General features: G+C 50.6%; 1 protein-coding gene across 1 annotated transcript in view; it reads right to left on the bottom strand.

Moving 5' to 3' along the window:
• LOC144293796 (uncharacterized) overlaps window positions 1–3,969 on the bottom strand; it is a 47,003-nt gene extending 43,034 nt beyond the window's left edge. Inside the window, exons 1-2 of the mRNA XM_077864895.1 lie at window positions 3,859–3,969; window positions 4–222 (exon numbers count right to left, since the gene is read on the bottom strand). Coding sequence (XP_077721021.1) covers window positions 4–183 — 180 coding nt within the window. The 5' untranslated portion in view covers window positions 184–222; window positions 3,859–3,969. The remainder of the gene's footprint in view (window positions 1–3; window positions 223–3,858) is intronic.
• Between the last annotated feature and the right edge of the window lie 15,810 nt (window positions 3,970–19,779).

The raw sequence follows: 19,779 nt of genomic DNA on the forward strand, positions 1-19,779 counted from the left end.
CACTTTCCTGAGAATCCGTTCATTGTTGATGCTGGTTTTCAAGTCCTGTTTGATGGCTGCACAGACAGAGGTCTGAGTCTGTGCACAGTGCTTCTCATATGCTTTCAGGAACTTTTGAAGAATTGGAATGATGGGCAGGGGTGTTCCTTTAGTTTTTTGTTTTCCCTCCTTTTCTCTTGGCATTGTTTCAGTTAGATTCCACCTGGACTCTGAAAATAACACCTTTCCCCAAAACCCAATACACAGATGTCTTTTTAAGGAGCAGATCACATCTCCCCCACTAAAAATTGGCAAATACTGCTGCACACTCTTCTCTGAAATATTTTTGCTTAAGATCTTATTTATTTATTCATGAGTGACACAGAGAAGCAGAGACATAGGCAGAGGGAGAAGCAGGCTCCTCATGGGGAGCCCAATGTGGGAATCAGTCCCAAGACCCCGGGATCATGTCCTGAGCCACAGGCAGATGCTCAACCACTGAGCCACCTAGTCGTCCCTTCTCTGAAAATCTTAAAGTGCCTCAAGTATCTTAAAATGGGAGTAGGGGGATCCCTGGGTGGCGCAGCCGTTTAGCGCCTGCCTTTGGCCCAGGGCGTGATCCTGGAGACCCGGGATCGAATCCCACGTCGGGCTCCCGGTGCATGGAGCCTGCTTCTCCCTCTGCCTGTGTCTCTGCCTCTCTCTCTCTCTGTGTGACTATCATAAAAAAAAAAAAAAAAAATTAAAAAAAAATGGGAGTAGGGAATCAAGACAGAGACAGGTGAGAAGAATTGTTCAATTTCCAGTCTTTATATTCATGGATCAATGTTCTTTTAGATTCTTTAAAATGGGGCAGTACCCATGGAACTCAGTTATAAAGGAATACAACTAACATTAATGGTGGGCACTGAATGTCACCAAAGACATATTGATTTTAAACTGGCACAGTTCTCTTTATGGACATAATTCTTGCCAGGCACCATATCCACAGTGGCTAAGAATGTGAGCTTTGAAGGGGAACAGACCTGGATTTTTGTCTTGTCTCCACCACTTGACTCACTGGGGTGGCCTTAGGTATTCTGTGAAGCCTTTTCTATTTCTCCATCTGTAAAATGGATTATGGTTGTCACAAGGACTAAGTAAGGTAAGTTTATAACGCACTTAGCACAATGCCTGGCACATAGTGAAAGGCTCAATAAACTTTATTAGTACTATTGAGGTTATTATTATTTTGCTGGCCACAGGCAGTCACACAACCTGTATTGACTTGTCCTTTCAATCACCCAGCCTTGAAAGGACTCTCCATGTGATAATGTCACCAGCTAGACCCCAAGACCTGACCTTCACTGCCCACCTGCTTGTACTCACTAACCTTTGTCTTAACATTTTTCCTTAAGCTCTTCTTTCCAGCTTACCTCTTAACTCAGGCAAATGAAACCAAAACCACCCCTCAGGTGATGGCAACTGCCCTGATAACACCTCCCACTAGCCCATACCACCCAGACTGTTTGAGCTAAACACCTGACTCACTTCTGCTCAGATGGACTGGGGAGTGACCTCTGGAATGACTGGCAATGGCCTTTACCTCATTATAATACTAAAATCTCCTCCCAAGAAAGAGCACAAGCCTCATTTACAAAACATACAGTGTAAACATAGGCATGTTTCCTTGAGGCACTTGCGGGACCTTACGCCTGCCTCTACATCCGATGACAAGGCCTCCCTACCTAAGTAGTCATCTTAACCCTAAACAAAAGGAACCCATTTGCTGTCTCTCTCTCGGGGAGTCCAGCTTTGAAAGCTATCTCCTGTGGTCTCCTTATTTCCTGCAAATAAGGTTTACTTTGTGTGACAACTCCACCTGGTGTATCTGTGACTCACCCAGGAGCTAACTCACGTTGGTATGGTTACGGAAACTGAAGGTGATGGTTGGGTCTCTGAACTGGGTTCTCAGAGACAAAGGTTTATGGGAATTAAGAGGCCTTGTTTCAAGAGGAACCAGTTTGAATCCTGTGTCTGTCAATTGTTAGCCGACTGACCGTGGGTGATTAACTTCATTTCTCTGAACCCCATTTACTTCATCTGTGAAAATGGCCGGAATATAACCTCTTTGGTATTTGTGAGGATTTAACGCAAATTAAGTGTCAAGTTTTATTCCTCAGTAGCATGGGGATGATGATGGCTGATGAAGGATGATGATGATGATAAAGAATTGTTATGAGGAATAATTAATTAGTATGTGATGGATACTTAGAACAGAGCCTAGTGAATGCTAGGCACATAGTGAATGCTCAGGGGGGAACCTGAGGCCTAGTGAGGGAAGTGGTTTGCCTAAGGGTAACCAGTGCAGCTGGGATTCAAATTCAGGCAGCCTGCCTCTACAGCCCAAATTCTTAGCCACTGTAACATACCATCTAGAAGGTACTGCTACAGATTGCATGTTTTCATTTCCCCCTCAAATTCTTACGTTGAAGCCCAGCCCCCAGTGTGATGGTATTTGTTGATAGGGTCTTTGGGAGGTGATCAGGGTTAGATGAGGACATAAAGGCGGGTCTCCCATCATGGGATTAGTGCCATTATAAGAAGAGACACAGAGTGGGGTGCCCGGAGGCTCAGTTGGTTGGGAGACCAACTCCTGATTTTCTGAGGTCATGACCTCAGTCATGATCTCAGAGTCATGAGATTGAGCCCCAGGTCAGCCTCCACTCTCAGTCTAGAGTCAGCTTGAGATTCTCTTCCTCTGCCTCTCCTCCTACTCCCATGCTCTTTCTTTATCTAAACAAACAAATAAATAAATAAATAAATGAAATCTTAAAAAAAAGAAAGAAAAAGAGACACCAGAGAGCTTATTTTGGCTCCCTTGAGATGGCTGCTACCTCCCTTTCTCTTAGCTGCTACAAGCCAAGAGAAAAGGCTCCAAGCCTAGCTACTGGCACCTTGCTCTTGGATTACTGGAGTCCCCAGAAGTGTAAGAAGTGGATTTCTGTTGGTTCGGCCACCGGTCTCTGGTATTTCTTCAAGGCAGCCCAAGCTACGATTGATACTGCAGATTACTGTTCACAGTATAAAGTATTTCTCACCAAACTCTTCTGGGTCTTTACAGGAGCACAAACTACACCCAGAATATTCTATGAATACTCTACTAAGACCCTCCTAGGGCAGCCCGGGTGGCTCAGCGGTTTAGCACTGCCTTAGCCTGGGGCCCGATCCTGGAGACCCCGGATCGAGTCCCACGTCGGGCTCCCTGCGTGGAACCTGCTTCTCCCGCTGCCTGTGTCTCTGTCTCTCCCTCTGTCTCTTGTGAATAAATAAATAAAATCTTTTTAAAAAATTAAAAAAAAGACCCTCCTAAATCTTGAGCTTTTCACTTAATATTTGACCACGAACATTTTTTTTGTATGTTTTTTTTACTGGAGTTCGATTTGCCAACCTATAACACCCAGTGCTGATCCCGTCCAGTGCCCCCCTCAGTGCCCGTCACCCAGTCACCCCAGGAGCATTTCCTGGTCGTGTCCACCGACAGTAACGCGGGGCTGGGCCACCCGGCCGCCTCCCTAAGGAACTCTCGGTGGAGGCCTGAGGGCAGGTGCCCCACCCTCTGCTGCCTCTCGGGGACCTGGGGGCTTGGGGACGGCGGGGCGAGGACCTGGGGGGGGAGGAGGGGCAGGAGGGCACGTGCTCCAGGCGGGGGGGCAGCACAGCTCCCCCGGGGCCGCCGCTCACCCAGCTCCGGGTCGGAGTCTCGGGGAGGGGGCAGGCCCAGGCGGGGCTGCTCCCCGCTCCCTCCTCCAGACTCCCGCACCGCAGCGATCCGGCACCTCCCGGAGCCGCGCACGCCCCCACCCCGCAGCCTCGCCGCCGCCTGCGCCGCGCACTCACGGGGCTCCCGGTCCCCACGTCCGTCCCTCGCCGGCCCGCTTCCCGCGTGCGCCCCGCGCGCGCCCCGCGCCATGGAGACCGGCCCGGGCAGGAGGGCGGGGCTGGAGGGGCTGGAGGGGGCTGGAGGGGGCGGGGCTGGAGGGGCTGGAGGGGGCTGGAGGGGGCGGGGCTGGAGGGGCTGGAGGGGTTAGAGGGGGCGGGGCTGGAGGGGGCTGGAGGGGCTGGAGGGGACTGGAGGGGCTGGAGGGGGCTGGAGGGGGCGGGGCTGGAGGGGCTGGAGGGGTTAGAGGGGCTGGAGGGGCTGGAGGGGCTGGAGGGGGCGGGGCTGGAGGGGCTGGAGGGGCTGGAGGGGGCGGGGCTGGAGGGGCTGGAGGGACTGGAGGGGCTGGAGGGGCTGGAGGGGCTGGAGGGGGCGGGGCTGGACGGGCTGGAGGGGCTGGAGGGGGCGGGGCTGGAGGGGCTGGAGGGGCTGGAGGGGGCTGGAGGGGCTGGAGGGGGCGGGGCTGGAGGGGCTGGAGGGGTTAGAGGGGGCGGGGCTGGAGGGGGCTGGAGGGGCTGGAGGGGCTGGAGGGGCTGGAGGGGGCTGGAGGGGGCGGGGCTGGCGGGGCTGGAGGGGTTGGAGGGGGCGGGGCTGGAGGGACTGGAGGGGCTGGAGGGGGCGGGGCTGGAGGGGGCGGGGCTGGAGGGGCTGGAGGGGGCGGGGCTGGAGGGGCTGGAGGGGGCGGGGCTGGAGGGGCTGGAGGGGCTGGAGGGGGCGGGTTTGGAGGGGCTGGAGGGGGCGGGGCTGGAGGGGCTGGAGGGACTGGAGGGACTGGAGGGGCTGGAGGGGGCGGGGCTGGAGGGGCTGGAGGGGTTGGAGGGGGCGGGGCTGGAGGGGGCTGGAGGGGCTGGTTGGGGCGGTGCTGGAGGGGCTGAAGGGGTTGGAGGGGGCGGGGCTGGAGGGGGCGGGAGGGGCTGGAGGGGGCGGGAGGGGCTGGAGGGGGCGGGGCTGGAGGGGGCTGGAGGGGCTGGAGGGGCTGGAGGGGCTGGAGGGGCTGGAGGGGGCGGGCTGGAGGGGGCGGGCTGGAGGGGGTGGAGGTGGCGCCTTGGAGGCCAGCCGCCCGCAAGAGGGCGGGGGCTGGAGGGGACGGGGCTTGGAGGGGCGGAGGCGGGTGCTGGAGGGGACAGAAGCTGGGGGGGACGGGGCTGGAGGGGGCGGGGATGGGGAGAGGGGGTCGGTGGAGGGGAGGGGAGTTAGAGGCGGAGGGGAGGGGGAAGCGGAGGGTGCGGGGTGGCGGGGCGCTACGAGGGACAGGGCCGAGGTCCAGGAGGAGGCAGAAGCTGGGGACCCGGGTGCTTGGCCGTCGGTGCGGCCCGGGGCGGGGGAGGCGGGGGGGAGGTCGCCAAAGGGCAGCTGCGCCCCGGCCCGCGGCCGCCCCGCGCTCTCCGGCCCCGCCTCCTCCCTCCGCAGGCCGGGCGGGCGCCTGGATGAAGGAGGCGGCTCGGGGCCTGGGGGAAATATGAAGGAGGGACATGCAAAAGCGGTTGCGGCTTTGGACGTGGATGGGGACGGGAAAGAGTTTAGAGATGTGGCCTCGAGCAGTGGCTTTGGGGCTTGTAAATTTAAGGATTTGGGGGCAGAGTAAAGGCTCCCAGAGAAATCCACGTTCTGGTCCTGGAACCGGTCAATGTGTCACCTTACCTGGCAGCAGCGACTTTGCAGATGTGATTAAAGTTACAGACCTTGAGGTGGGATTGTTACCCTTGACTCTATGGGGAAGAGGGGCGGGTGGGGGGTGAGCTAGTTGCCTGAGTCTGGGAGCATAAAGCCCAGAAAACATTCTCCCCTGGGGTCAGAGACATGCACTGAGGGGTGTCCCCCTCTCCGCCCCCGTTGCTGGCTTTAGAGATGGAGGAAGGGGACATGAGCCAAAGAATTCCCACAGTCTCTAGAAGCAGAACAGGTGTGGAAATGTGTTCTCCCCAGATCTCCACAGAGGGACCCAACTCTGCTGACACCTTTAGTTCAGTGAGAACCACTGTGGGACTTCTGGTCTCCAGAAGAGCCAAATAATTGATCGTCCATCTATTCGGATATAAAACAGTCGGGGGCACTTGGGTAGCTCTGCGCCTTTAGCCTCCCACTCTTGATTTCGGCTCAGGTCACGATCTCAGCCTGGTGGGATCCAGTCCCTGCTTCGACTCCCCACAGCGTGTGGTCTGTTTGAGATTCTCTCTCTCTCTCTCCCTCTGCCCCTCCCCTGGCTTGCACATGTGGCCTCTCTTGTGCTCTCTCTCTCTCTCTCAAAATAAATTAATAAAATCTTTTTAATAAGGATATAAAATAGGCTTTTAATGAATGTTTAGTGGAAGAATGAATTTAAAAAGAAATTGGAATAAATTAATTCACAGTAAACTGCAAATGGAAACTAGTCCGTTCTCTGCAGGGCTACTTGCATTTCTAAGTGTGTATTTTAAACTCAGATGGCTCTAATAGAAGGAATTAATTGGTGGCTCAAAGTGAAGCGGAGAGGTAGGGAAGAGCAAGGGGGGATTCTGCATTTGGTCAGACGTGATTTTGCAGCGAGTGTACCCCCAGGATTTCGTGCTCCTAGATTAGTTCTACTTTGTGCAGCCTCCTCTTCTGCTGGGCCCTAGTCCTGTGTGGGGTGAGAGAGAGGGCTTACAGGGCCCTGACTGGGACTGAGCACATGCTTAGGGAGCAAAGAATGATGAGGAAGGCCACTGCACAGAGCACAGGGACAGAGTAAGGGTCAGAAACCAGATGCACCACCACAGGTGAGGGAGGAATCCTGCTGCACCGTGGGAAGGTTCATAAAGGAAATGCAACCCCGGGATTAGGTTCAACTGCAAGGGACAGAAACCCATCAACAGTGGTTCAAACAATATAGGAGCTCATTTCCTTTTCATAAAAATGAAGTTCATGGATAAGCAATCCTGGACTGCTACCGAAGCTTCGAGATCATGAGGAATCCAAGCTCCTGCTACTTTATTACACTGCCATCTTCTTTGTGAGTTCCACTTCAGAGCCCACATTCCGGACAGAGAAGTGGACACAGAAGTGCACGTTCTCTCTGTATAAGGACATTTCTCAGAAACTGCATGCGACACTTTTGCTTAGATTCCACTGGCCGGACTTATGGACTTAAGATCATATGTAGCTGCAAAATAAGATGGGAAATACAGTCTTTTTTCCAGGCAGACATGTGCCCAGCTGAAAATGAGAGCTCCTGTTACTTCCAGAAAAAGGGAAAGATGGATATCGGGAGATAACAATCTGGACCAGCTGCCAGGGTCACAGGGGTAACGGGAGCAGTGGAGATACGCACCACTTTGCAAGTACTATGTGGGTTCCCCACACGTTGAGCATTTGTAAATCAGGGGCACCCTGGAACTCATTTCACTGCTGTTATATAATTTTAGGTGTGACTCACATGGACTGAATATAGGAGAGGTTAAACGTGTTTGGGGCTCCTGCAAAGCTGGCCAAGCTGCTGGCAGCCTTCCTACTACCCATTCTCTGCTGCCATTACTCAGTGTTAGCATGGGTGCAGCAACATAGGAAAACATCCCCTAGTCTTTCTTGCATCTGGGGTACCCATGTGACAGCAGGTGACATAAGCAGAAGCTGATAGTTGAGGCTTCTCAGAAAGCTCTTAAAAAAAACAAAAAGATTTATTTATTTATTCTATTCTACAGAGTGAGAGAGCAAGCAAGGGGAGGGGCAGAGAGAGAAGGAGACAAGCAGCCAACTTGGAACTCGATCCCAGGACCCAGAGATCAAACTGAGCTGAAACCAAGAGTTGGACACTCCACCGGCTGAGCCACCGGGTGCCCCTGGACCGATGCATCTCTAGACCCTGTGCAGAGACATTCAATTACACAGTTTAAAAAGTAGGCAGTGAGCAGGTTTTACAGTTTGTACTGGGATTGTTTTATTCAGAATTTGTCCTGTGGACCCCGCTTTGAAGCACACAGTAACTGTTGTGAAGAGAAGAGGGATTCTAGAAGTGAGGAGTAAGCACACAATCTTTTTGGGGTTTTGAGAAGAACACTGGGATTTGAATTGAAAATGTGACATCCAGCCCTGCTGGTGGCCAAATGCAGGTCAGCGATGCTCAGACAGGCCTCTCACCCTCCAGTGTAGATGGTCATGGACATTCCCCAAACACAAAAGTGATGAAAGGACCCCCCTCTTCTGTTGAGTCTGAGTGACTGCCGCCCCATCACTAGTTGCACACACTCCAGTGCTCCCACATTCCAGATAAGATTAAATGTCCAATTACCAAGCGGCTCTGTTCTTGACAGCACCCAATCTAGGACAGCTCCCCCATCCCCACCCTCATCCTCATGCCCCTGGGCATCACCCAGCAGATGGCGCAGCCTGTTAGGAGCCCCTCACAGCTCCCTCCCGAGCCTCTGGGGGCTTTCTCTCAAGCCCATAGACCCAACATATGGTTTCCTTTTGCTGCAGGTGAGCTCCTAGCAATCTCTGATGAGCAGCCTTTAGCAGAGCACCCCAAAGCTGGAGCTTGAAGCCCCTCCCCTCTCTAGTGGTTCCAATGGAGGTTCAGGGGCCAGGACCTGCCGGCAGGGGCCAGCACCACTGTGAGTAGGAACTCTTGCTAATTCATTAACCTTGGCCTCCAAGGGCTCCTGCACCTGTGTTTCCATGTCCTCCCACACTGACTGGCAGGATGGGGGAAGGCCGTGCACCGTGAGACGGCAGCCACCACCTTCCCGGGCCCGCATCCCGGGCTGCAGATCCTGGGGAGCTCCCCTCTCCCGCATGCTCTTTCCATAGCCATCGTTCAGTACTGATGGGTCCCCATGGAAAACAGGCAAAACCTCCAGTGAGGAAACAGGTAGGGAAGGGGTGGGGGGCCCTTCTAAGGGGTGCTTAGAGGGTAGAGGAGTTTTTCCTGAGGCTGTGCACGTCTGAAATTTATTAGCACTAGATGTAGGAGATTCGGTGAGAGCAGGCCTTGCAAGCATTTGCAGGTGTTTTTGAAAGGTGTTCCAATCAGGAGACATCCCAAATGAAGACTGTAACTAAAAGGGCCGAGGAAGGTTTTCCAGCGAGAGACCTACGAGTGGCACACTGATGACCAGCGTCCGATAGTTTCTCAAGGACGTGAATGGAGTAGGAGGGCACCGGGTGGCACAGTGGGTTAAGCAAGAGACTTCTGGTTTCGGGCTCAGGCTGTGATCCCAGGGTCTTGAAATCCAGCCCCAGGTCAGGGTCCACGCTAGGTAAGGGGTCTGCTTGAGATTCTCTCCCTCTCCCTCTTTCCCTCCCCGCTAGTGCTTTCTCTCTCTAAAATAAATAAATAAATCTTTCAAATGCCCAAAACACCCGAGTCTTCCACTTGGGCTGTCTCAGGGCTTCTCAACCCCAGCTGCAGGTCAGAATCGGCTAGGAGAGTGAAAAGAACGCTTATGGCCAGGACCTTACCCCAGACCAATTGCATCAGAATTTCTGGGCTGGGGGCCCCCCTAAGTGTTTGCTGCTCAGGTCATTCCACCACGCAGCCAGGGTGGAGGGGCACTGGTGTGTGGAAGGACGCTGAGACCAGGGATCGGGAATCTGCGCTCCCCTTCCTCAAGCAGGGTGTTTTGCCACTTTCATCTAATTGTCCTCATCTACAAAATGAAGGAGGTTGAAGATGAGGGTTTCTGAAACTTCAATGTGCCCACAAATTGCATGGGGACCTCGTCAGCGGGAGATTCTGGTACAGTAGGTCTAGAGTAGAGTCTAAGATCCTGCACTTCCAAGAAGTTTCTGGATGATGCTGATAGGGCTGGTCCGTGGACCACCCTTTGAATAGCAAGCTGTAGATTAGTGGTTCTCAAAGCGTAGTTTCCGGACCAGCTGCATCAGCATCACCTAGGAAATTGTTAGAAAGGCAAAATCGTGGAATCTGTCACAGACCTACTGGCTCAGGAACTGTGGGGTGGGACCCAGCTCTCTATTTTAACATGCTCTCTAGGTGATCCTGACGCACGCTCAGGTTTGAGGTTCGCTGTCCTATGAATTCCAAAATTTCTTCTGGCTCTGGGATTCCCTGGTGTCTGGTCTTTTTGATGGTTGCAGAAATTGCTGGCAACTCCTCAGTACCCCAGAAGGGAAACCTATCAACACTACAGGTGCCCCTGGGGGATCACTACCACATGCTCCTTTCCAGTGGTTCCATCTCTTTGATTTTTCCACCATTTGAAAGTGTATAGAAAAAAAAATGGGTATGGAATAGCAACTATCACAAAACCAGAAGTGTTACAAGGATGTGAAGAAGGTGGAACACCTGTGCAGCCATTCTTTTGTAGGAATTACAATGGATACAGACAGTGTGGAAAGTAGAATGGTGGTTACTCGAAAAATTAAAAATAGAATTGCCATATGATCCAGCAATTCCACTTTTGGGTATCTATTAAGAACAATTGAAAATAGGATCTTGGGGATCCCTGGGTGGCTCAGCAGTTTAGCGCCTGCCTTGGGACCAAGGAGTGATCCTGCAGACCTGGGATCGAGTCCCATGTCAGGCTCCCTGCATGGAGCCTGCTTCTCCTTCTATGTCTCTGCCTCTCTCTCTGTCTGTGTCTCTCGTGAATAAATAAATAAATAAAATCTTAAAAAAAAAAAAAAGGATCTCAAAGACTGTACCCTTATGTTCACAGTGGCATTATTCACAGGAGCCAAAAGGTGGAAACAACTCAAGGGTCCGTCGAGAGATGAATGGATAGACAAAATGTGGTGTAGACATATCATGGAATATTATTCAGCCTTAAAAAGGAAGGAGATTTTGACACTTCCTACAATATGGATGAACCTTGCGGAAGTTATGCTAAGCTATGCTAAACTTATCACAATAAGACCAGTATTGGATCATTCCACATCTATGAGACACATAGAGCAGCCAAATGTACAGAGACAGATGGTAGAAGGGTGGTTGCCAGGGGCTGGGGAGAGGGTGTGGGGAGTTGCTTCAAGTGTACAGAGTTTCAGATTTGTATGATGAAAAAGAGTAGTGGAGATGGAGTTCTGGATGGCGTTCAGATTGGACAATAGTGTGAATGTACTTGCTGTCCCTGCCATGCACTCTTAAAAATGGTTAAGATGATAAAGTACTTGTTTTGCGTGTTTTATCACAATTTAGAAAATATGGAAACTACTCTTAGTTCATGGACTATACAAAAATAGGCAGTGGTCCCCATGGGCCTGTGGGCCAGAGATCACTGACCCCTGTCCTATAGGATTGCATCAGCGGCCAATCCTCCCTAATTCAGAAAGGACCCAAAATTTCATGTGGCAAGATAATGAACCAATACAGCCCCCCAAAGGCGGTTAGGTGGAAAATCTTGTTTCATAGTGAGTGAAAGAAAAATGTGCTATTTTATTGAAAAGTAGAAATCAACTTTGGCAAGTTCTCTGCAAGCATCAACATGGAGAAATACTTTGGAGCTTTTCCCTAAACCTTGCTGCTTTCCTTCTTGAGCATGAGAGAGTGGATTTTGCTGAGCCATTCCCTGTCATGATCTGGGGTGTGAATAACCTGCCTCTAGTCATCAGAGCGTCTCTGCCCCTCTGGCTCTCTGTTATTTTTGGAGGCAAGTGTAATATTCCAGGTGCTTTCTTGGTTCCTTGACAAATAGCACTGTTTTTTATTTTTAAAAAAATTTTTAAAAAGCTCATGTAGACCATTTGTAGAGGAATGGAAGAACCAGTGATTATAATATAGCGACTGCTTGAAGTATTACATGGCCCTTTAAAGAACGAATGAGAAGTCTACGTGTTGCTGTGGGAAATACTGCTGTCGTGGTCTGGAGAGGAAAAAATAAAACAGTGACAGATGGATACGGTGACTTCGGCGATACTCAATATTTGCACACAGGCTGAGCTGGAAGGGAACTTCACGGAAGCGAAGATGGCCATGCAGGCATCTGGCGGGATGTGGTAGGACTTGGGACTATGAAAAGGACAATCATCCCACACCCAGAGGGTTCTCTGTTCAAATCCTGACCCTCCCACTCCTTAGCTTTGTCATTTTGAGTACATGACTCACCTACTCCAGGCCTCAACTTCCCATTCTTTGTTTTTAAGATTATTTATTTATTTATTCAGGAGATACATACAGAGAAAGAGAGAGAGAGAGGCAGAGACATAGACAGAGGAAGAAGCAGGCTCCATGCAGGGAGCCCGACGTGAGACTCGATCCCGGGTCTCCAGGATCACGCCCTGGGCTGAAGGTGACGCTAAACCGCTGAGCCACCCGGGCTCCCCTCAACTTCCCATGCTTCTTTGTAGATTAAAATGAGAGATTAAGCCCATGACACTTGATAGGCTTAATAAGCAGTAGGAATTATTCTTACAGGAGAAGAATTTTAAAAGTGTTGTCATAAAGTGGCTATAATAATTTTAAAGACTTTAAAATATTGCTGGTTAATAGTAATACATGTTTACTATAGAAAGTTTGAGCAGTACTTAAAAACCGTAAAAAAAAATTCCCTTCTGATCACACCAGCCAGAGATGGGCATACTTACATCTCAGAGTGCGGTGCCACCGACCTATTCAAACCCTGGACCTGCCTGTCACTCCTTAGGGACTTTGTCCATCTCCCTTAGGTTTCATTTCCTGATCTATAAAGGGGGTTCAATAGCACCTCCTCACAAGGTTGCGTGAACATTCAATCAGGATGTTTGTAAAACGCTCAGCCAGGCGGATAACAGATGCTCAGATTGTTGTTTATTATTAATACCACTGTTGCTATGAAAGAGATACATGGGCAGCCCGGGTGGCTCAGCGGTTTAGCGCCACCTTCGGCCCAGGACGTGGTCCTGGAGACCCGGGATCGAGTCCCACATCGGACTCCCTGCGTGGAGCCTGCTTCTCCCTCTGCCTGTGTCTCTGCCTCTCTCTCCCTGTGTCCCTCATGAATAAATAAATAAAATCTTAAAAAAAAAAAAAGAAAGATACGTTTCTTCGTTCCCTGTCCCCTTATACAAATGCATGCACCATTTGCCCCAGAACACCTTTCCTCTCTCTGCTGGTGTCTGCAGCTCACCACGAAAATCTACGTACTTCTAAGTGAGCCAGGAAGAGTGGGGACTCAGACACATGACCAGTGTCTCCAAGACATAGAATTGCCAACCCATATATAGATTTTTATCTTCCTTGGTGTCTTATTGCCATGCAATACATGAGACATCTTCAAGTGTACCACTCGATAAATAGTGACTTATGGAAAGCGCTCACGAAACCATCTCTGCAGTCGAGAGAGAGAGAGAGAGAGAGAGAGAGAGAGAGAGAGTATCCAGCCCCACAGTCCCTCGGGTCCTTGTGGGCCCTCCTGCCAGCCGCCCTGCCCCCAGATGCCTTCGGATCTGCCCTGGACCCTACAGATTACTTTGCACCCCCTGGGCTTTTATACAAGCGAGTCACGCAGCTCCTGGGCTCTTGCCCTGCTTATTTCACGCAGGACAGTGACTCTGAGCCTCACTCCTGCTGTTCCGTGTGCTAGTCGTGGTCTCTGTTTGGCTGAGCAGTGAGCGTGCTGTTGTTCGGATAAACCGTGGTTTGTCTCCCCAACCTCCTGTTCACAGGCCTTCGGGTCGTTTCCGTATTTTGGCCAAGGCGAGGTAGGCCGCTAGGAGCCTCCCTTGCAAGTCTGGCCGCGGATGTGTTTTCGGTGCTTCCACTCCGATTTTAAAAATAAGTATTCTCTCCGGGTGCTGGTTTGTCCAGCCTCCTTTGTCAGGAACATGGAGCCAGGGCATGCACCTTGCCAGGGTCGCACTCTCGTGGATTAGGTTTTCAGTAGGGCTGTTCTTTGTGCTCTATTGTCACAGGGTGCCAAGCACCCCTTTCCTGCTTACATTAAGTGCAGGAGCCACGGAGGTCAGTTAGGATTTTTAGGCAGGAGGCTTATGGCAGCCACTGTAGCGATCTACGCTTCGGGACCCTTTGCAAGGGTTTGGCTCAAGCAGATGGAGAGCCTGAGTCTGCAGCTGCACCTGGCTTCTTAGCTCCCCCGTGAGGCCGAGAAACGGGGAAACTGAGGCGCAGAAGAGGTGCTTTGAGATGGTTGGGCCAGGCACCCTCTACTAGGACTGCCTTTCCTTTCCCACTGGCCTGACCTTACGTTTTGTTGAGAAGCCAGATGCCTGAGGTGATGTCACTTAAAGACAAGGAAGGACACACTGAGGTCTTCTTAATTAAAAGGGACGGTCTACATTATTTACCAATTAACTCCTGGCTCCTCCTCAGGGTCCTATAATCCTGAACGAAATATTTCCAACATCACAATGCTCGTCCAAAAATAAATAAATATCAGCACCCCACAGATGTTTCCTTATTTGCTGAAGGAAAAAGAAGATAAACACAGTTATTGTGACTCACAATATTTGTGTAAAAGACACCACAGTAGAGCCCTCCTAAGTGCTCCCAACCATAATATTTGGGGAACTTTAATTTTTTTATCTTAGATGGCTCTGCGCCACTCTGATGCAGCTTTGGGCTCCCCACCCCAGTGTTAGCAGTTGGGGTAAAGTCAGAAGGGCTTTGGGGGATGACCTGGTGCGTCCAGGAATCGCCTTCTCCCCTCCCCAGGGCCCAGAGGCTGGTCTCCCGTCTTCAGCCTGTGGGGGGGACACCCAGCTACGGCCCCCGACACCTCTGCAGGCCCGCTCACCATGGCTGAAGCAGGTGCTCTCCAACCCGAGAGAATGCCAGAAGCCTCAGGAGGACACGCGGACCAGACAGCAGTGGGCTGGGCCCCACCTGAGGGCTGTGACCCCGGCAGGGCAGGCCCAGGCGTTTGTATTTCTGTCAGGTTCCCAGGTGCTGTTGCTGTTCCTCGGACCTCACTTTGAGAACCGCCAGCCCAGTGCTTCTCTTTCTCCCCCAAACTCCCTAAAATGTTCATTCACAGCCGGGATGGACTTGCAGCAGTCTGACAGGGGACCCTCCGCAGGGGGTTTGGGCTTCAACAGGGGGGATAAATTTAGAGGGATAAGAAAGGCCACTTTGCTGGTTTCCAGGCCTGGAGAAAGGAGAATGGTCTCAAGAGGTCAGGAGTCTGCCTGGTACCTTCTGGAAGGTACCCAGATTTGGTCATTCCGTGGAGATGACTGCTTGGAGAGATTTGTCCTAGATTCTCTGTGGCTGTTTGAAGTCTGGGGTGTCCGAACCCAGCCCTCAGGACTACACCAGAGAGAGGCGGGAACCTGAGGGCTGAGCCTGGCACCCTAGTCCATCTTGGCGGCCTGAGAGGATGTCCATGGGCCTGGAGGAAAGCAGCCATTGGGAACAAGTGTCATGTTGGGGGCAGCCCAGGGAGCCTGAGACCTGAGCCCGGAAGGGGGCAAGCAGTCTGCCGGGCGGCCCCCCTGAGCAGCTGAGCAGAAAGTGTGGGGAGATGAAGGTGGAGATGGCTTCCCAGCTTGGGGGCAGGGGTGACTCAGGCTACATCCCAGCACAATGCCCTGTGTCTGGGCCTGGCAAATGAGGCACAGCGCAGCTCCCAGGGCACGCCCAGGGCTGACCTAAGGGCTCTAGGCCCTGGTGCTGCCATCTTGGCCTACCTGTTTCTCTGGCCCCTGACGTCTAAGAGCCCTTCCTTACCGTGGCTATCCTCCATACTACCCTCCTCCTTCCATCCCCACTCTGGGCCCTTTCGGGCTTCAGGGAAACATACTCCGATTGTCTGGTGTCAGACTGCCCCAGGGGGCCTATCCTGGCCACTTCCTGTTTCTCCATCCAGCTTCCCAATTCTTGGTCCTTGATGCCCACTCTGGGCCCCTCCCATTCGGAGGCTGGTCAGTGAGCCCAGCTGCATCCTGTGACTCTGCTCCTTGCTTCCGGGTGGGACCTGGGACATGCTGGCAGGTCACTAGCCTGCTTTAAAGTTTTTTGTTTTTTTTTTTTTAAGATTTTATTTATTTATTTTAGAGAGAGAGCACACCTGTGTGAGTGGGAGAAGGGGCAGAAAGGGAGGGAGAGAGAGTGGGAGAATCTGGAGCAGATTCCTCAAGACGTAGGACACAGTCTCACGACCCCGAGATCGTGGCCGGAGCTGAAACCAGGAGTCAGATGCTTGACTGACTGTGCCACCCAGGTACCCCTGCTTTCAAGTTCTTTTCAGTCTTACACCGGCTTCCACCTGCCGGTGACCAGTGGGACAGTTCTGGGGTCATACCCTCCTCTTTGAGACAGTCACTTAGCCTCTCTGGCAGATCCTAGGTCTATTAATTCCCCCAAGGAGGATAGGAAGAGGATCACAATACAGTCTACGGAGTCTGTCGATGCTGCTAAATTGGACCATAGTCCTGGAGCCTTGGGGGAGACCAAGGCACATTCTGTGAGGAAAGATCCACTGAAGGCATCAAATTATCTACACAGTGTTAGAGGAGGAGCGAATGGGAAGGACCTTCTGGGTTGTCTGGATATTGAACTTGCAGAAGGATCCTCAGGTCACTCTGGTCCAGTCTCTAGCTTGACGACGCACAACTTGAAGGCATCATCTTAGGGCTCCTGGGTTTAGCAGAGTGCTTAATGCATAGCATGGGGCCAACATCATGTTCTTGAAGACAAAAACTTACAAATTTTACATGTATAGGGGAATTAAAACCTAAAGAGGTTATCTGACCAAGATCATAAAGCTGGTTTCTAATTGAGTCATGACTTTCAACCAAGGCCACTGCTGCTCCATCATTAGCCATAGTTTGTCATTCATTCATGGAATACGCACTGAGTCTCCTCATCTGAGGGAGAGGGGCTGTGGGGTACAAGTCCCTTTTCACACTCACAATCATTTACAATCTGATGAAGATATGATAAATGTATAAAACTAGATATGATAGATGCCGGTACTTACTAAGTGATTTAAATGAATCTTTTCTAGGAATCATTTGCACGGACACAGAAAGCACGAACGAACCTCCTCTGGCGGGCTTTCGTATCTCAGTAAATAACCAGTTGCTTAGGCTGGCTACTGGCTCTTCCTAGCTCCTTTCTTTCCGCCACCACCCTGTCAACAAATCCTATCGGATCGATCTTCAACTCCACCCAGAATCTAACCACTCCTCATACACCTCTGTGCTATCACCCCGGGGGCACCCAGCAACCTCGATCCCTCACAGGATTAGGGTATTAGCTCACTGGCTCGCTGACTGCCATGCTTTCCTTGAGACCTCTCTCAACTCAGTAGTCAGAGCAATCCACAGGAGCTAAGTGGGTCGTGTCATTTCACTGCTCAATACCCTCCACCACCACTGCTCCTACCATTCCCCCTCACCCGTTTTCCTCTGGCCACACTAATGTCCTTGTGGCCTCTGAGCACACCCTGCATTTTATTTCTTCTGCCCCTGAGGACCTTTCTCCACACATCCTTGACTTCCTTTCCTCATCTCTTCATTCAACTCTCCTTCCTGGGGAGGTCCGCCTGGACGACCTAATTTCAAAGCATACCCCTGTACCTTCCGCCCTCACTCGTGGCACTCCCGGGCTCCTTTGTTGTGCGCGGTCATACTTATTACCATCTGATAGTTTTTACTCATTTAGGCTTCCTTCTCCCTGTGGATTGTAAGCTCCAGTGCAGCAGTGACTTTGGCAGTATCTTCACTCCTGACACATCTGATGTAGAGTCTAGGACTGAGACTCAGACTCGGGATTTGTAATTTACTTTAGCATAAACTTTAAGCATGTGCTCCACATTAACACAAATATCTGAGGCTCTGTATTGAAAAGGGCCTCCACATGACAGAGTCATGGTCCCACCTATGCATTTTTTTTTTTTTTTTGACAGAGTGTGTGCACAGTAGGTGTCATGGCAGACAGTGCAGGAAGGGGGAAGCAGACTCCCCACTGAGCAGAAAGCCTGATGTGGGGCTCGATCTCAGGACCACCTGAGCCAAAGGCCGACACTTAACCGACTGAGCCACCCAGATATCCCCAACTATGCATCCGTATCAGTAAGATTTTGTTGAGCTTCTTCTGTAGTTTAATTACGAAAAGAGGCATGTGTATTTCCAAGTGTAAAATTACAACATTGACTATGCCTTTTCAAACTATAGACCTTCCCTCCCCTGAGCCCTCTGTTACTTCTGGGAGATTGATATGCCTCTCTATGGGGTCATTTATCCCATCCTGCATTGAGAATCCATCTAAAATGATGGGTTCTTCTTTAATAGGCAGTATGGCTTTCTCAGTTCTCAGCTGAGAAATATGCTAAACTTGGAAAACAATGTTGTTCACTAGGCAAAAGAATTCTTCCTTGATGAGCAAAAACTATATATTTACGGACTAAACTCCAAGGCAAAAAAGTAGATCAACACAAGGGAAGCACAAAGGTTTTTTTTTTTATTTTTTTTTTAAGATTTTATTTATTAATGAGAGACACAGAGAGAGGCAGAGACAAACACAGAGGGAGGAGAAGCAGGCTCCATGCCAGGAGCCCGATGTGGGACTCGATCCCGGAACCTCAGGATCACACCCTGAGCTGAAGGCAGATGCTCAACCCACTTAGCCACCCAGGTGTCCCAGCACAAAGATTTTTTTTTTTTTTTTTTTTTTTTTTTTTTTTTTTTTAAAGATTTTATTTATTTATTCATGATAGTCACACAGAGAGAGACAGAGAGGCAGAGACATAGGCAGAGGGAGAAGCAGGCTCCTTGCACCGGGAGCCCGACGTGGGATTCGATCCCGGGTCTCCAGGATCGCGCCCTGGGCCAAAGGCAGGCGCCAAACCGCTGCGCCACCCAGGGATCCCCAGCACAAAGATTTTGATAGTATGAAACAAAGAGGATTTGAAATAGAAAGCAGAAAAAATTCTTGATAGGACTAGTAGTGTCAGCAATCAGAATTCAGCAGTGCTAGCTATGCCTTCACATTCTGGTGTATACATATAAAGGGACTTTATCTGGCCTCAGGTGTCTCTTGTAATCATGCAATTTTGAAAGGGAATTAAAGAACTAGCTTGTTTACATCACAGGATAGAACTTGTGGTCTTTGAGGATTCTGACAAGTTCTATTCTAAGACATTGGCTGGTATGAGCAGGATTCTAGTATTTCGATTAAAGTAAGATCCCTAGATATTCAGGACCCTATTCTTTCCTTTTTATTAATCATAAACTCTTGTTACAAGGGGTAAGTTTTGCAGAGGTTTATTTAGAAATGCCAAGATGGCTACTGTGGCACTAATGGGGCTTTTCTCCCATTCTGGCTTCTCTCATTGGGGGCACATGTTACCCACTAACCTGGTCTTTGGTGCTGTTACTTTGTATTCTCTAGACAATTCAGCAAAATGGTCCAACATGGTCAAATTCCAACATTCAAAAGGACTGCACTGAAGGTCAACCTGTAGGGAAGGCTAATGTGCAGGAGTCAATGCAAGCCCTGAATAACCAGAAGCTGATGTCAACTTTTTTGAGAAAAGCAGAACATGGGATTCTTCAAAAACATAGGCTAAAAAAGTCAGCTCTGAACCACTTACCCAGACAGGAGGGGAATACATTCCTGCACACTGGATGTGCACAGCTATTGCGAATGAAGGGATCCATACTGTAGGTCCGGTCCTCAAAACAAGTCTGTTGAATTAGTAATATTACATAAAAAATCAGCCTAATTAAGTGCAAGACAACAATCTTGAGCCCTTTTGTTCTTCCTTACTGAGGATGTTTCATGTTTGCTATTTCCTTATGAATAGGTGAAGTACAATAATTTTAAACAAGAATAATTTTTTTCAACATGAATTTTTTTTTAAAGATTTTATTTATTCATGAGACACACAGAGAGAGAGAGAGAGAGAGAGAGAGAGAGGGAGAGACACAGGCAGAGGGAGAAGCAGGCTCCATGCAGGGAGCCAGATGCCAGATGGTGGGACTTGATCCTGGGACTCCAGGATCACACCCTGGGCTGAAGGCAGACA

Source organism: Canis aureus, chromosome 22, assembly GCF_053574225.1.
Source record: "Canis aureus isolate CA01 chromosome 22, VMU_Caureus_v.1.0, whole genome shotgun sequence".
Lineage (NCBI taxonomy): Eukaryota > Metazoa > Chordata > Mammalia > Carnivora > Canidae > Canis > Canis aureus.